Here is a 15,174-nt window from a genome sequence, read left to right on the forward strand (position 1 = left end):
TTTTGCATGTTTGTTTGTTTGTTTGTTTCTTTGGAGACACAGTCTTGCTCTGATGCCCAAGCTGGCGTACAGTGGCATGAACACTGCTCACTGCAGCCCCCACCTCCTGGGCTCCATTGATCCTCCTGCCTCAGCCTCCTGAGTATCTGGGACTACAGGTGTGCACCTCAACAGCCAGCTAATCTTTGTATTTTTTGTAGAGACAGGGCTTCTCTATGTTGCCTAGGCTTGTCTCAAACACCTGGGTTCAAGCGATTTTCCCACCTCAACCTCCCAAAGTGCTGGAATTACAAGCATGAGCCACCGCAATGGCCTCATAAAATTTTAGTGGGAGCAAATGACCTAATGGGTATAAAGTGCTTGGCACAGTCCCAAGCACACAGCGAAGCCCCAAGAAACAGAAACTGTTTTCACTGCCTGCCTCCCACAAGAGGACCTGGAGAAGAGGGATTACCCCATGGGCTTCTTATTATTGCTTCTACTCTGGTCCTTTTTTCCTCTGCCTCACCGGGTCTGTCCCCAGCCTTGGCCATGCCACCCGCAGAAATAAAGAATGCTCAACCGTGCCATCTAGAGGCCACCTTGGGAATCTGCAGGCAGCTCCAGGCTTTCCTGCCGCCCAAGGTCAGAGAAGGCAAGCTCCTGGGCCAGGCTTGCTCAGCACTGCCTGGAGGGCGTGGCCGGACCACTTCCCAGTGCCCCTTTCGAGTGCTCAAAGGTAAAGAAATAGTAATTGATGCTTATAATACAGCCTAGTGCTTGCGGCATGGGCTATGGAGTCACACCCCCCGGGGTTCAAATCCTGACTTTACCTGTGAGTGCACACAAATAATTTTACCTGTGTGTCCATCTGCAAAATGGAAGTGATAACAGTATCTACTTCACAAGACTGTTCGTGAGATTAAATTCAATAAAGTGTATGAAACATGGTGCCTGACACATAGTGAGTACTCAATACTTATTACTAATTTTTAGTTTATTAACACAATTATCATCAACTTAATAGAATGAAATTAAATCAAATATGTGAAGTACTTGGCATAATGCTAAGTGTGTGGTAAAAGATCAATATGTGATGTCTTTAGCATTATTATTATTATTCGGAGGAGAGTCTTGCGCTGTCACCCAGACTGCAGTGTAGGGGCACAATCACAGCTCATTGTAACCTTGAACTCCTGAGCTCAAGTGATCCTCCTGCCCCAGCCTCATGAGTAGCTAAGATTACAGGCACACACCACCACATCCAACTTTTTTTTTTTTTTTTTTTTTGAGACGGAGTCTCACTCTGCCACACAGGCTGGAGTGCAATGGCATGATCTGTGCTCACTACAATCTCTGTCTCCCAGGTTCAAGCAATTCTCTTGCCTCAGCCTCCCAAGTAGCTGGGATTATAGTTGTGCACCACCATACCCACCTAACTTTTGTATTTTTAGTAGGGATGGGGTTTCACCATGTTGGTCCAGCTGGTCTCAAATTCCTGACCTCAAGTGATCTGTCTACCTCGGCCTCCCAAAGTGCTGGGATTACAGGCATGAGCCACCATGCCTGGCCCACACCCAATTATTTAAAAATTTTTTTGTAGAGATGGGGTCTTGCTATGTTGCCCAGGCTGGTCTCAAATTTCTGGCCTCCAGTGATCCTCCTACCTCAGCCTTCCAAAGTGCTGGCATTACATGTGTGCACCACCACGCCTGGCCCTTTAGCATGATTAATTATTATCATCATTCATAATTTAATGGAGAAACACTGTCAAATAAAAAGACAAGATAATGTTGAATATTAATTATCTCTGATGTTTTAGAAAGAGAAATTCATTATTAAAAAATTTTAGGCCAGGCGCAGTGGCTCATGCCTGTAATCCAAGCACTTTGGGAGGCCAAGGTGGGTGGATCACGAGGTCAGGAGATTGACACCATCCTGGCTAACACGGTGAAACCCCGTCTCTACTAAATATACAAAAAATTAGCCAGGCACGGTGGTGGGTGCCTGTAGTCCCAGCTACTCGGGGGCTGAGGCAGGAGAGTGGCATGAACCCAGGAGGCAGAGCTTGCAGTGAGCCGAGATTGCACCACTGCACTCCAGCCTGGGCAATAGAGGGAGACTCCGTCTCAAAACAAAAAAATTTAGGCCGGGTGCAGTGGCTCATGCCTGTAATCCTAACACTTTAGGAGGCTGAGACGGGCAGATCACCTGAGGTCAGGAGTTCAAGACCAGCCTGGCCAACATGGTGAAACCCTGTCTCTACTAAAAATACAAAAATTAGCTGGGTGTGGTAGCACGCACCTGTAGTCCCAGCTACTCGGGAGGCAGAGGCATGAGAATCACTTGAACGTCGGGGGTGGAGGTTGTAGTGAGCCGAGGTTTCACCACTGCACTCCAGCCTGGGCAACAGAGTGAGACTTTGTTTCAATAAATAAACAAACAAACAAACAAACAAACATAAATGTTATTTGATGTACTATGATTAATGGAAAATATTATCACTAAGAGAAACTAGGTGTAGAGTACGTGGGAGTTCTGTTTTTGCAACTTGTTGCGGACCTAAGAAAATTCCATTTGAATGAGTGAAAGTACTCTCACATTGGAATAGAGGCTACTGCAGGGGGTGGGGCTGGTTTCCTAAGCAGTAGAGAGTGGTGGTCAGTTGGGAAGGCTCCGGGGTCAGGCTGCTGGGTGTTCCTGTCCTGGCCTTTGTGGGAGCCAATTCTGTCACTTCTCCTCTCTGAGCACCACGATATGGTTTGGCTATGTCCTCCCCCAAATCTCATCTTGAATTCCCATGTGTTGTGGGAGGGGCCCTGTGGGAGGTAATTGAATCACGGGGGCAGGTCTTTCCCAGGCTGTTCTTGTGATAGTGAATAAGTCTCACGAGATCTGACGGTTTTAAAAAGGGGAGATTCCCTGCACAAGCTCTCTTCTCTTGTCTGCCGCCACATGAGATATGCCTTTCACCTTCCACCATGATTGTGAGGCCTCCCCAGCCATGTGGAACTGTAAGTCCATTAAACCTCTTTCATGCCTTTATCAGCAGTGTAAAAACAGACTAACATATGCCACTTCTCTCTCTCTCTCTCTTTTTTTTTTTTTTTTTTAGGTCTTGCTCTGTGGCCCAGGCTGGAGAGCAGTGGTGCAATCGTAGCTCACTGCAGCTTCAACCTCCAGGTGCAAGTGATCCTCCTGCCTCAGCCTCCCAAGTGGCTAAGACTACAGGCCTGCACCATCACACCTGGCTATCAAAAATTTTTTGTAGAGATGGGGTATTGTTATGTTGCCCAGGCTGGTCTCAAACTCCTAGACTCAAGCAATCCTCTCGCCTTGGCCTCCCAAATTGCTGGATTACAGGCGTGAGCCACTGTGCCCGACCCTACTTCTCTTTTTTTCTATCATACAGTCAGGGAGCAATGAGGGCACTGGAAGCCTTGGGAACAATGCCCTGGGCCAGGGCAGCCCTCGGTAAAATGTTACCTAAGATTGCATCAACTGCATCATCATGTGGTCAAAGAAGAAACACTTCCTTTAGTAATAGAGGGACTGTGAAAGACTGTATTTCCTCCATGAGAGAAGTCAGAATAGTGGTTATCCTGCAGGGAAAGGAACTACCTGGGAAGGGCATGGGGGAGCTCAGGGGGTGGTGGGGTAGGAAGTTTCTTTCTTTCTTTCTTTTCCCATATTACAAGCCATCAAGCAAGGGAGGAAGTTTCTGTACTGATTTGGTGGTATTTACACAGGCATACACACCAAGCTGTACATGGTAAATATCTGTGCACTTAACAGCAAGTTATAATTCAATCTTTAAAAATCTAACTAGCAATGATTACATCCTATTTGGAAGGAACTATGCTGGGATAACTGAATATTTTGGGAAAAAAGAATGGCCAGGTGCAGTGGCTCACACCTGTAATCCCAGCACTTTGGGAGGCTAAGGCTGGAGGATTGCTTGAGCCCAGGAGTTTGAGACCAGCCTGGGCAATGTAGGAAGAACCTAACTCTAAAAAATTTTTAAAAATTGGCTGGGCATGGTGGCATGCAACTGTAGTCCTAGCTACTTGAGAGGCTGAGGTGTAAGGATAGCTTGAGCCTGGGAGGTTGAGGCTGCAGTGAGCTGAGTGAGATGGCACCACTGCACTCCCGTCTGGGTGACAGAGTGAGACCTTGTCTCAAAGAAAAAAAAAGAAGGAAAGAGGGAAAGAAAGGAAGAAGAAAAGGAAGGAAGGAAGGTAGGTAGGAAGGAAAGAAGGGAGGAAAGGAGGGAGGGAAGGAGGGAGGAGAAAGAAAGGAAAGGAAAGGAAAGAAAAAAGAAAGAAAGAAAGAGAAGGAAAAGAAAAAGAAAAACAAAGAAAGAAGGAAAGAAAGAAAAAGAAAGAAAAGAGAGAAAGAAAAGAAGAAAAGAAAGAAAGAAGGAAAGAAAGAAAAAGAGAGAAAAAGAAAGAAAAAGAAAGGAAGAAGAAAGAAAGAAAGAAAGAAGAATGAGGAGGAAGAGGGAAGGGAAGGAGGGAAGGGAGGGAGGGAGGAAAGAACAGAACTAAAATATTGGGTCTCTCTCTGTCACTCCAGGCACAAAATTAATTTTTTTTTTTTTTTTTTTGAGATGGAGTCTCGCTCTGTCGCCCAGGCTGGAGTGCAGTGGCGCAATCTCGGCTCACTGCAAGCTCTGCCTCCCGGGTTCACGCCATTCTCCTGCCTCAGCCTCTCCGAGTAGCTGGGACTACAGGCGCCCGCCACCACGCCCAGCTAATTTTTTGTATTTTTAGTAGAGACGGGGTTTCACCGTGGTCTCGATCTCCTGACCTTGTGATTCACCCGCCTCGGCCTCCCAAAGTGCTGGGATTATAAGCGTGAGCCACCGCGCCCGGCCACAAAATTAATTTTAAAAGTAACTAGAAAAACATGTTGATGGACAGTTATGAGCTTGCTGGAGGAGGGAAGGCTTTCTAAGGATAAAAACAAAGAGCATGGAGACAATACTGACAGGACTGTTAGACTGTAGGCATCCTGCTCCCCAGTCTTGACACCCAGCGGTCACTCAGTAAATATTTGTGGTATGAAGTAAATGAATGAATGATTCAACAACTTTTGTGCTGGATGCCTGTCAGTGTGGAAGGTGTGAAGAGACGGGTGCTGGTGCCTGAGCACAGGGGTACCTAGCCACCAGCCCTGTGGACAGCATCCTCACCGGCAGGGAACACTTGCCCCAGGCAGAGATGCCTCCCCGGGATGGCCTGCTCCTCTGCAGGAGCACCGCAGCTTGTTCTGAGTAGGCAGAGTCCATGTTGAAGGCTTCTTCCCTCCCAGCCTGCTCCTGCAGCCCCCGAGGCTCTGCTGCTGCAGGGGAAGCAAAGCAGAAAGGCAGTGAGAACCGGCCGCCAGGAAGCAAGTGCTTGGGTTCCGGACTTAGGCCCTTAGTCCTAAGAAGTGATCTCCCAAGCTCAAGTTCAAAGCCCCAGGATCAAATCATTAGGTTTAGGGCTCAGGCTCATTGCCCAGGAAGTGATTTCCTAGCTATGGCCCATTGCCCCCAGGAAATGATTTCCTAGCTAAGACCCTCACTGCCCCAGGAAGTGATTTCCTAGCTAAGGCCAATTGCCCAGGAAGAGATTTTTCCCATCTTGAGCCCCATGGGCCTGATGGCAACAGCTCACTTAAGGGCCCAACCTGTCCCCTCAGGGCTCCTCACTACTGCCCTTAAGCAGGGAAGGCAGGGAGTCAGCAGGAAGCAGGAAATGCTGGGAGGTGTGCACATTCTCTTATTTCACAGAGCAGCCCTTTATGCAGCCTAGAGGATTCTCAGGGTCCTGGAGAATGAAGACCACTTACCTGGAGGAGACTTAGAGGCCCCGGAACTGAGCTGGGTCCCCTTCATACTGGAGTCCCCATTCTCTGACGACATTTTCTATGCAAATTACAGACAGTGCCCAATTACTCATGTGGGAAGCCGACGATGCTCACACAACCCCCGGAGATAGGAGCCACCCACAACCCCTTTTCACAGATGGAGCTGCTGAAGCCCAGAGAGGCTGAGTTACTTGCCCAAGGTCCCACAGCTGCTAAGTCGGGGAATGGGCACTGGGGCCCAAGTCTGGCTGGCTCCAAAGCCTGTGGTTTTAATCACTGTTATGCCACTTTAGAGGTGCTCCAAGAAAGATGATGCCCACAACCTATCAGACTTCAAGTGTCAGCAGGATACACAGTGACAATAAAAAAGTATTTTGTGCCAGCCGGGTGCGGTGGCTCACGCCTGTAATCCCAGCACTTTGGGAGGCCAAGGCTGGCGGATCACGCGGTCAGGAGATAGAGACCATCCTGGCTAACACGGTGAAACCCCATCTCTACTAAAAATATAAAAAATTAGCCGGGCATGGTGGCGGGCGCCTGTAGTCCCACCTACTCGGGAGGCTGAGGCAGGAGAATGGTGTGAACCCGGGAGGCGGAGCTTGCAGTGAGCCGAGATGGCGCCACTGCACTCTAGCCTGGGCGACAGAGAGAGGCTCAGTCTCAAAAAAAAAAAAAAAAAGGACTTTGTATTGATAATGAGGTAGGAGATGGGACTTTGGCTGAAACAGGGAAGAGGCAAAAACACCTCTCCATAAGACATGCCCACAGTGCCATGACAGTTTACCATTGCCATGGCAACACTTGGAAATTACTGCCCCTTTTCTAGAAATTTCTGAATAACTCACCCCTTAATTTGCATGTAATTAAAAGGCAGAACTGCACCTGAGCTGCTACTCTGGACACACGGCCTACGGGCTGGCCGTGCCCCTGAGCTGCTGCTCTGGACACATGGCCTATTGGGTGGCCCTGCTCTGCAGCAGCAGTCACACCACTGTATCACTGCTGCCTCCATAAATTTGTTTTCTTCTACCACCAGCTCACTCTTGAATTATTTCCTGAGTAAAACCAAAAGCTTCCAGAGCTAATCCTCAGTTTAGGGGCTTGCTTGCCCTGCATCAATAACAATTATGTAGAAAGAACCTAGGCTTTCAGGCTCACCCAAGGACACACAGTGGCAACAGGCATATATGCAGTGGCATGCATGGGAGATGAAGACCTACATGCAACATAGGCACATAGTGGAAGGCAAGGAGACATACGTGTGCAAGCCAATGCACTCTAAATACACACACACCAACACACACAACAACACACACACACAACACACACACCAACACACACCCCAACACACACATGCACACCAACACACACACTCCAAAACACACACACACCAACACACACCCCCAACACACACACCCCAACACACACAACACACACACCCAACTCACATACCCCAACACACACCAACACACAGACAGCAACACACACACACCAACACACATACCAACACCCACACACCAACACACCCCTACACACACCCCAACACACAAACACCAACACACACACCCACACACACCCCAACACACACCCCAACACACACACACCCTAACACACAACACACACCCCAACACACACCAACACACAGACAGCAACACACACACACCAACACACATACCAACACCCACACACCAACACACCCCTACACACACCCCAACACACAAACACCAACACACACACCCACACACACACCAACACACCCCAACACACATACCAACACCCACACACCAACACACACACACATACACACACCAACACAGCCCTTCAGCAGGATCACTGCGTGTCTCAGGCTGTGGTGGCAGCACAGAGATCCCAGTCAGACCGGGCCTGCAATGACCTATATGCCACTTACTCCTGAATTGAAGACCCCAAAGACATCCCTGACATCTCTGACAGGTGTCTTCTGTTGTCTTCGCACTGAGCGAGCATAGATGTCCAGCCGGCGGCACACAGCAGCCACCTGGGTCTGTGTCAGGGTGGACAGGAGCTCCTGATGATCACCGTCCAAGCCCAGGCCACCAAGGAGGCCCGACAGGCCTGTGTCCTGCAGCCACAGGGATTCAGCTTCCCCTTCTGCCAACGGAAGTAGAACCCAGATGAACACACACAGCTCTGCACTCGGCCACACGTGCTAACCAAAGTTCTGCATAGAAGCACACACTCACCTGGACACAGGAGTTTCTGCATTTCTGATCGTGAGACCTATCAACACCAACCAGACTCTTTGGGGGAGAAGATCTAATGAGCCTTCTGAGAATTGGGGGCGGGGTGGGGGTACTGATGGCATTACCTAGTGTATGGATGTCAACCCATAACATAGCAATCCCTGGAAAACAGAGCTGGCTGAAGGGCCCTGCATGTTCGGATTTTGGACCCACTTCTCTCCAAAGTAATGAACCCACTTCTCCAAAATCTGGCAGAGACCACCACAGGGTCACATGGTGTCCCCTTGGGAAGCTGGTGCTGGTTGTTGATGTCCCTTTGGAAAGTCCTCCATATTCAAGACCTTATTTGTGTTGTAATTGTCCCCTCGACTTGCTTCCTAAGGAAACTATCATAGTCCCATAGCAAAACTATTCACTGGAATGGGAGGGTGAGTTGAGACTTCAGGATCTCGGGTCCTACCTCCAGGGATTCTGCTCCAGGAGTTCAGGCCTTGGGCCTGAGAATCTGCACTTGGAATGTCTTCCTCAGATTATTCTAATGCAATAGGGTCTTCAGACCACACTTGAGAAACACTGGCCTTATCATGAGGAAATGGACAAGAGCTCTTACTGGAAGTTGAACACATGTAAGAGAGGACTGGTAGGGTGTACAGTTGTACCCAGTGTTGACCAAGTTAGTCAACAAGGTAATAATTGTTTTAAAAACTCAAACAAAACTGCTTTTATGGCAGCCTGGGTTTTACAAATAATCCATGTCTTCCCCCAACACTTTCCTTGCACTTGGGAACCAGAACAGATGCCTCCAGGGCAGCTGCAACATTGTGGGTCCATTCCTGACTTGTGCTGGCTGGTGGAGGTACTGATTCTATCACGATACCACACATTTTTTTGTTTGTACACAATCCTTTCAATAAGCCACTGTTTCTTGAAATGTAGGCATTCACCTACCACCTTTATAATTTTTATCTGTATCTAATTATCCCTGTAAAATTCCTTACCAGATATATCCCCTCAATCATGGGCCACATTTTTTACTAAAACAAATATATTTTAAAAGGAAACAAGATCCCTACCATAAATGGAGCATCCAACATCACCTGCCATGAGTAGACATTGATGGGAAAAATAAATGATTGACAATCCCTCTTGTTCAAGTTGGTATCTGAATAAAAAGAAAAGATGGCCAGGCACGGTGGCTCATGCCTGTAATCCCAGCACTTTGGGAGGCCAAGGTGGGCAGATCACCTGAGATCAGGAGTTCAAGACCAGCCTGGCCAATATAGAGAAACCCCATCTATACTAAAAATATGAAAATTAGACGGGTGTGGTGGTGAATGCCAGTAGTCCCAACTACTTGGGAGGCTGAGGCAGGAGAATCGCTTGAACCCAGGAGATGGAAGTTGCAGTGGGCTGAGATTGTGCCACTGCACCCCAGCCTGGGTGACAGAGTGAAACTCCATTTCAAAAATTAAATAAATAAAAAGAAAAGAAGGGAAAAAAAAAAACCAGTCTTGGCTCCATGCCACTCAGGATCCCTCAGCCCTGTGCTACAAAAGCTCCTGTGTTTATTTAGTTGCGTAAAGTGGCTTCTCTCTGACCCACTCTGACTCCACTGCCTGTGTATTGTTGGAAATTAGATTGCTGGCCACATCATGATGCCAGAGAGGCCACATGGAGGACCTCCTATGCAGGGCATCTCCTGAAACCACTTCTACTGTAACCAGGGATTTTTTTACATTCACACTTGGAGGCGCTGCATGTGACTATTAGGCCCTTAGGAGGTCTGCATCACCACATGGTCTGTTTTGCCAACCAGGGGCAAGCCTAGCTGAATTACATGCCAAACCAGGAAGGGTTCCATGTGGAGCCCTTTCATTCCCTCATCTGCTGAACAAGTAAGGATGGAGTACGGGAATGTGCTTGGCTCTGTTCTAGGCACTGTGGACACAGCAGTGAAAAGGGCCGATGATGTCCCTGGCCTCATGGAAGTTACATTCTAGTGGGGGTCACAGACACATGCACAGTGAAGTGCACTAGGTAAAGTCAGGCAGTGATCATTGCTGTAGCAACGAACAGAGTAGGGCAGGGGCTAGAGAGTGATGGGGCAGGGGTGCTATTTTATGTAGGGAAGCTGGTGAAGACCCTGTAACATCTGAGCCCCGTCCTGACTGGAGAGAACAAGCCATGCAGATGCCTGGGGCAAGAGCATTTGAGGCCAAGGGAGCAGAGAAGACAAAAGACTTGAGGTAGGAAAGTGCTTTTAGGGTCAAGGACCAGCAAGGAGGCCCGAGGACAGAAGTAGAGTGACAGCCAGTCAGGGTGGGAGGAGAAGAGGCAGAGAGGAGGCACGAAGCCAATTGTGTAAAGCCTGGTAAGTTATGATCTGGTGGCTTTATTACATGTCCCCAAATTCTTTGACTCTCACCCCATCAAGGGGTGGAGTCTAATTCCCCTCCCCTTGAACATAGCTGCATGCAGGGTAACAGAATGCAGCAGAAGCAATGCTGTCTTTCTTCTAAAGCTGGGTCATAAGCAGCAAGACAGCTTCTACCCGGCTCTCTCTCTTGGTCTTGTGCTTGGAACCCAGCTGCCATGCTGTGAGGAAGCCCAGGCCACATGTGGAGGCGTCATGCAGGTATTCCAGATGATAATCCCAGATGAGGCCCCCTGATGGTCACATCCACCACCAGGCATACAGATGAGAAATCTTTTGAGATGACCTCAGCCCCAGCCACCATTTGATTGTAACTGCATGAGAGGTCCCAAGCAAGAACCGCCTAGCTGAGCCCACTCAACCCCTCCAACAGTGACGTATAGTAATAGTCATAATAATTGATTATTGTTGCATTATGCTGCTAAGCTTGAGGTGGTTTGTTACATAGTAGTAGATAACAGGGACACATAATTGTTTATTACTCTGAAATAGATGGAGAGACATTTGAGGATTTTGAGCAGAGGGCTTAGAATTTCCCTAGAAAGTTAGCTCTGTAGACAGGAGACTGTTTTGTGTTCACTGTTATATCCCCAGTGTCTAAACAGTGCCTGGCACATAATAGGCACTCAAAAATATTTCCTGAAGGACTCACTCTAAGAAGGGACATAATCTAATTTACATTACTAAAAGATCGTCTTGACTGTGGTGTGGAGAACTGCACCAGTCCAGGCAACAGAGAAAATGCTGTCATGTTCTGGTTCATATCTGGATCCTTTCACATTTCTCTGCCTGGAATCAAGCCCTCCCACCACCCCTACAGGCCCCCGCCAGGGTTTCTCACCCTCTGGAAGCTGGCCTTCATTCCCGCCACTGTCCTCTTCCCTCAGCTCATCTCTCTGTTGGATCTGTTCCACCTCCATCCAAAAGCCATCCATGCTGGAGCTCTCCGCTCCAGTGGAACAGCCAGCAGAGCCAGCAGGGTGTAGTCGCAGGGGATTCTTCTGGGGAAGCTGATTCATTCGGCCTGAAGAGGGGCCAGAGCTGTAGCAAGTGGGGAAGGTGCAAGGAGGTCAGCAAGTCTCTACTTATGATGGGGGTTGTGCTGAGGCTTGTGGCTCTCCAGAAATCAGCCTGGGGCCCCTGGGGGCTAAGCAAGCTTCCTAGGCATGTTTCTCAGGGTGATCTCAGCAAACTGACTGGTGACCCATCACCCCTGTGGGATCCTTGGAAACCAGCAATGCTGCAGGGGACAGAGCAGGGCCAGACTGCTCTGCTTGCTTTCACCTTCTTGGTCAAGGCAAACAGTCTTGGACACACCTACGGTAAAGGCAGCATTCCCAAGAGGGGATTAAACACCAGGACAGGTGAAGAAATGACAGGGCAGTGTCTCACGGATCTCAATGAATTTTTACCCAGAGAGTCTCCTGTCTCCTTCTCTCACACCTCCCCCTTTGTAAGTCTGGCTGCCAAGCCTTGGTTTTCCTGTTTGTATCACAGGAGCATCTCATCTCCTGCCCTCTCCCAGCCAGCTTTGAACAGAGCAAGTACCTGATCACGGAGGTGCTATATATCAGTGAGCCAATCTCATTCTCTCAAGGTGTTGAACCAAGGGCAGAGGGGTCAGTATCAGGCATGTGAACTGGAAGCTGTGTGGGGCTGGAGTGGCCAGTCTTCCAAGAGAAGAAGAGAGGAGACCCTCTGCAGGCATGGAGGGATGTGGGGTAACCTAAGCTTGATATTCCAGGTCCCAGTTGCAGCCTCTCATGATCCAGGCTATGTGGTTTACCCCTAGAGCCCCAACTCCCACATCCTTCTCTTTAATCCCCCTCTTCTTCCCAAGCTACACTCAATGAATTTCTGCTTCATGCAATCAAAGAATCTCAGGGTAAGACAGTGCAAGTCTCCTAGTCCATATAAATGAAGTCCAGGACTTCAGATGAGCTTAGGGACAAAATGTCTCTGTTGCTGGCCCAAATCCTTGAGAAACGGTAGGGTTGGTCATAATGGCAAAAATACTAGACTGGAATCACGTAGACCCTGACACATGCCAGCAAATAGATCATAAACTACCCCTGCCAGAAGAGAGGGAAGAAATCCATTTTCCCAGTTTCCTCAAGTGGGAAAAATGTATATTCTGCAAGTTCTATAGATATTTAAGCTCCCTTATGGAAACAAACAAAAGGCAAAGAAAACCAATAAACACAGGTGGTTTGAACTGCCCTATTAAAAAGCAAGATTCATTTGGATTAAAAAGGAAAAGTCATCCACATACTGCCCTTGTTTTTTAAAAAATATATATATATGCTTTTCTGTTTTTGTTTGTTTGTTTTTGGTTTTTGAGGCAAGGTCTGGTTCTATGGCCCAGGCTGGAGTGCAGTGGCGTGATATGACTCACGGCAACCTCCACCTCCCAGGCTCAAGCCATCCTCCCACCTCAGACTCCTGAGTAGCTGGGACTACAGGCACACACGACCATGCCTGGCTAATTTTTGCATTTTTTGTAGAGACAGAGTTTTTGCCATGTTACCCAGGCTGTTCTCGAACTCCTGGGCTCAAGCAATCTGCCTGCCTTGGCCTCCTAAAGTACTGGGATTACAGCAAATGAGCCATTGAGCCCGGCCTTAAAACACATTTTTGTTAGCTATATTTTCCATTATAAAATCAATATGCAGTTATTGTAAAAATTCCCAGCAATGCAGAAGTGAGCAAAGTAGAAAATCAGTCATTCTCCTGCGGCTACGACCACATTTTCCATGCTAACATTTTGGTGTGCAGACATCTCATGTTTCTCCCCAGGCATATTTAACCTAAAGGCAGGCACTCTCTTCTTCACTCAGGGGACATTGTTTTGGGCTCATGTCAGCCAAGACACAGAACTCAAGTCCTCCACCAGCCCCACAAGAGTCCCATGCACGCTAAGCATTTGATAGCTCTTTGCTGAGGAGCTGGATGCTCACAGGAAGGTCCCCCACACAGTGCATTTATTTGAAATATCCCCATTTCCTTTTGATGGAGATTTGGGTTGTTTCTATTCATCAATATCACAAATAATACCATCTGTTACCTTTGCTCCTTTGTACAGTAGAAGAGAATCCTAGAAGTAGAATTGCTGAATCAAAGGGTTTGTGAACTCCTGCCACATTGCCTCTAAAAAAGGACTATTTTATTGGATGTTTGTTTGTTTGTTTTGACTTTACCCCTGCTGCCTGCTTAGCCCCCCTCTTGTGGGATCCCATCCCCTGGAGTCCCTGAAGCTGTATTTTGCCCTCAGCCTATGACCTCACTCACTGTTGTCCCCCCAGGTTCTGGAGGTGTAATCCAGGACCTAGGGCCAGCTCCATGGATGTGCGACCTGTGCAGTCACACAGGGCCCGGGTTTGGAAGCAACCCACACTTGGTTCAGAGCTCCGCTGTCACCATCTCAAAATTCTTAACAACGTTTGGGCCGGGCGCGGTGGCTCACGCTTGTAATCCCAGCACTTTGGGAGGCCGAGGCGGGCGGATCACGAGGTCAGGAGATCGAGACCATAGTGAAACCCCGTCTCTACTAGAAATACAAAAAAATTAGCCGGGCGTGGTGGCGGGCGCTTGTAGTCCCAGCTACTCGGAGAGGCTGAGGCAGGAGAATGGCGTGAACCCGGGAGGCGGAGCTTGCAGTGAGCCGAGATCGGGCCACTGCACTCCAGCCTGGGTGACAGAGCAAGACTCCGTCTCAAAAAAAAAAAACAACAAAAAAAAACAATGTTTGAATGAGGGACCCATGTTCTTTCTGCACACGGCCTTTCCTGCCAGGATTTTACCATAGACCCTGGCTTGTGGCTTCCTCCCAAGCGTCCTGCCCACACAGAGCTCAACTCCGAGTCCTAAACAATTCCATCCTGAAACAGACTCAAAATGTGGTAAAGCAAAGAAACCTCCAGTCGGCCAGAGCCTGAAGGAAGGGACAGGGCACAACCTTCTGGCAAGGGCTCCGGCATTTGCACAGAGCAGAAGCTTCACTGGAGACCAAGTCCCAGTTAATTATAAAATTGGCTGTTACGCTCTATTTATGCTTTTCGAGAAAACTGCTAGTCAGTGCCTCCTGCGAATCTGTTTGACACCCCATGCTGGGGGCACAGCTCCGTTTCTTTGGTTGCTTTGCGATTCACTTTGAAATTACCAGCATCTGTGTGTTTTCGTGACAATTTGAAAACTGCAGCAACTAAACCCAAGCAAAATTGTCAACACTATCACCATTTGATAGCTAAGCAGTGAGGGGGCAGCAATTATTTCTTTGGAAGAACATTCTGAGGAGGTCAGAGAGGGGCACAGGAAAGAACAGAAACAAAATGAAACACCCACAGTGCTAAAGGTGTCATTGTTTCCAACATCGCATTTTGCAGCATGGCGGTGAGTACCCCCCTTCTAGGAAGAGAATGATAGGAAGAGAACACATCCGCAAAAGGTGTTCAGAGCCTCACAAATACAGCTGATGTTTTGTTTGTTTTGTTTCCAGCGCTTTGTTGAGCTATAGAGCATGCAGAAAAGTACGCGGGTCCTAAGTATACAGCGCAACCTCCAGTTGTAATTTGTTTTTTAAACCTTTACCGAGTACTTACTACATGCCCAGCGGCAAACATGTTCAAGCATCAGTTTATTTCTTTTTATTTTGAAAAGGGTCTTGCTCTGTCTCAAGGGCAATGGTGC

General features: G+C 48.3%; 1 protein-coding gene across 1 annotated transcript in view; it reads right to left on the bottom strand.

The window, feature by feature from the left end:
* ARHGAP40 (Rho GTPase activating protein 40) overlaps window positions 1-15,174 on the bottom strand; it is a 49,811-nt gene that overhangs the window by 16,195 nt on the left and 18,442 nt on the right. The window contains exons 2-5 of the mRNA XM_058433120.1: window positions 11,330-11,529; window positions 7,742-7,962; window positions 5,815-5,890; window positions 5,174-5,322 (exon numbers count right to left, since the gene is read on the bottom strand). Coding sequence (XP_058289103.1) covers window positions 5,174-5,322; window positions 5,815-5,890; window positions 7,742-7,962; window positions 11,330-11,529 — 646 coding nt within the window. The remainder of the gene's footprint in view (window positions 1-5,173; window positions 5,323-5,814; window positions 5,891-7,741; window positions 7,963-11,329; window positions 11,530-15,174) is intronic.

This window comes from Hylobates moloch, unplaced genomic scaffold (assembly GCF_009828535.3).
Source record: "Hylobates moloch isolate HMO894 unplaced genomic scaffold, HMol_V3 SCAFFOLD_21, whole genome shotgun sequence".
Lineage (NCBI taxonomy): Eukaryota > Metazoa > Chordata > Mammalia > Primates > Hylobatidae > Hylobates > Hylobates moloch.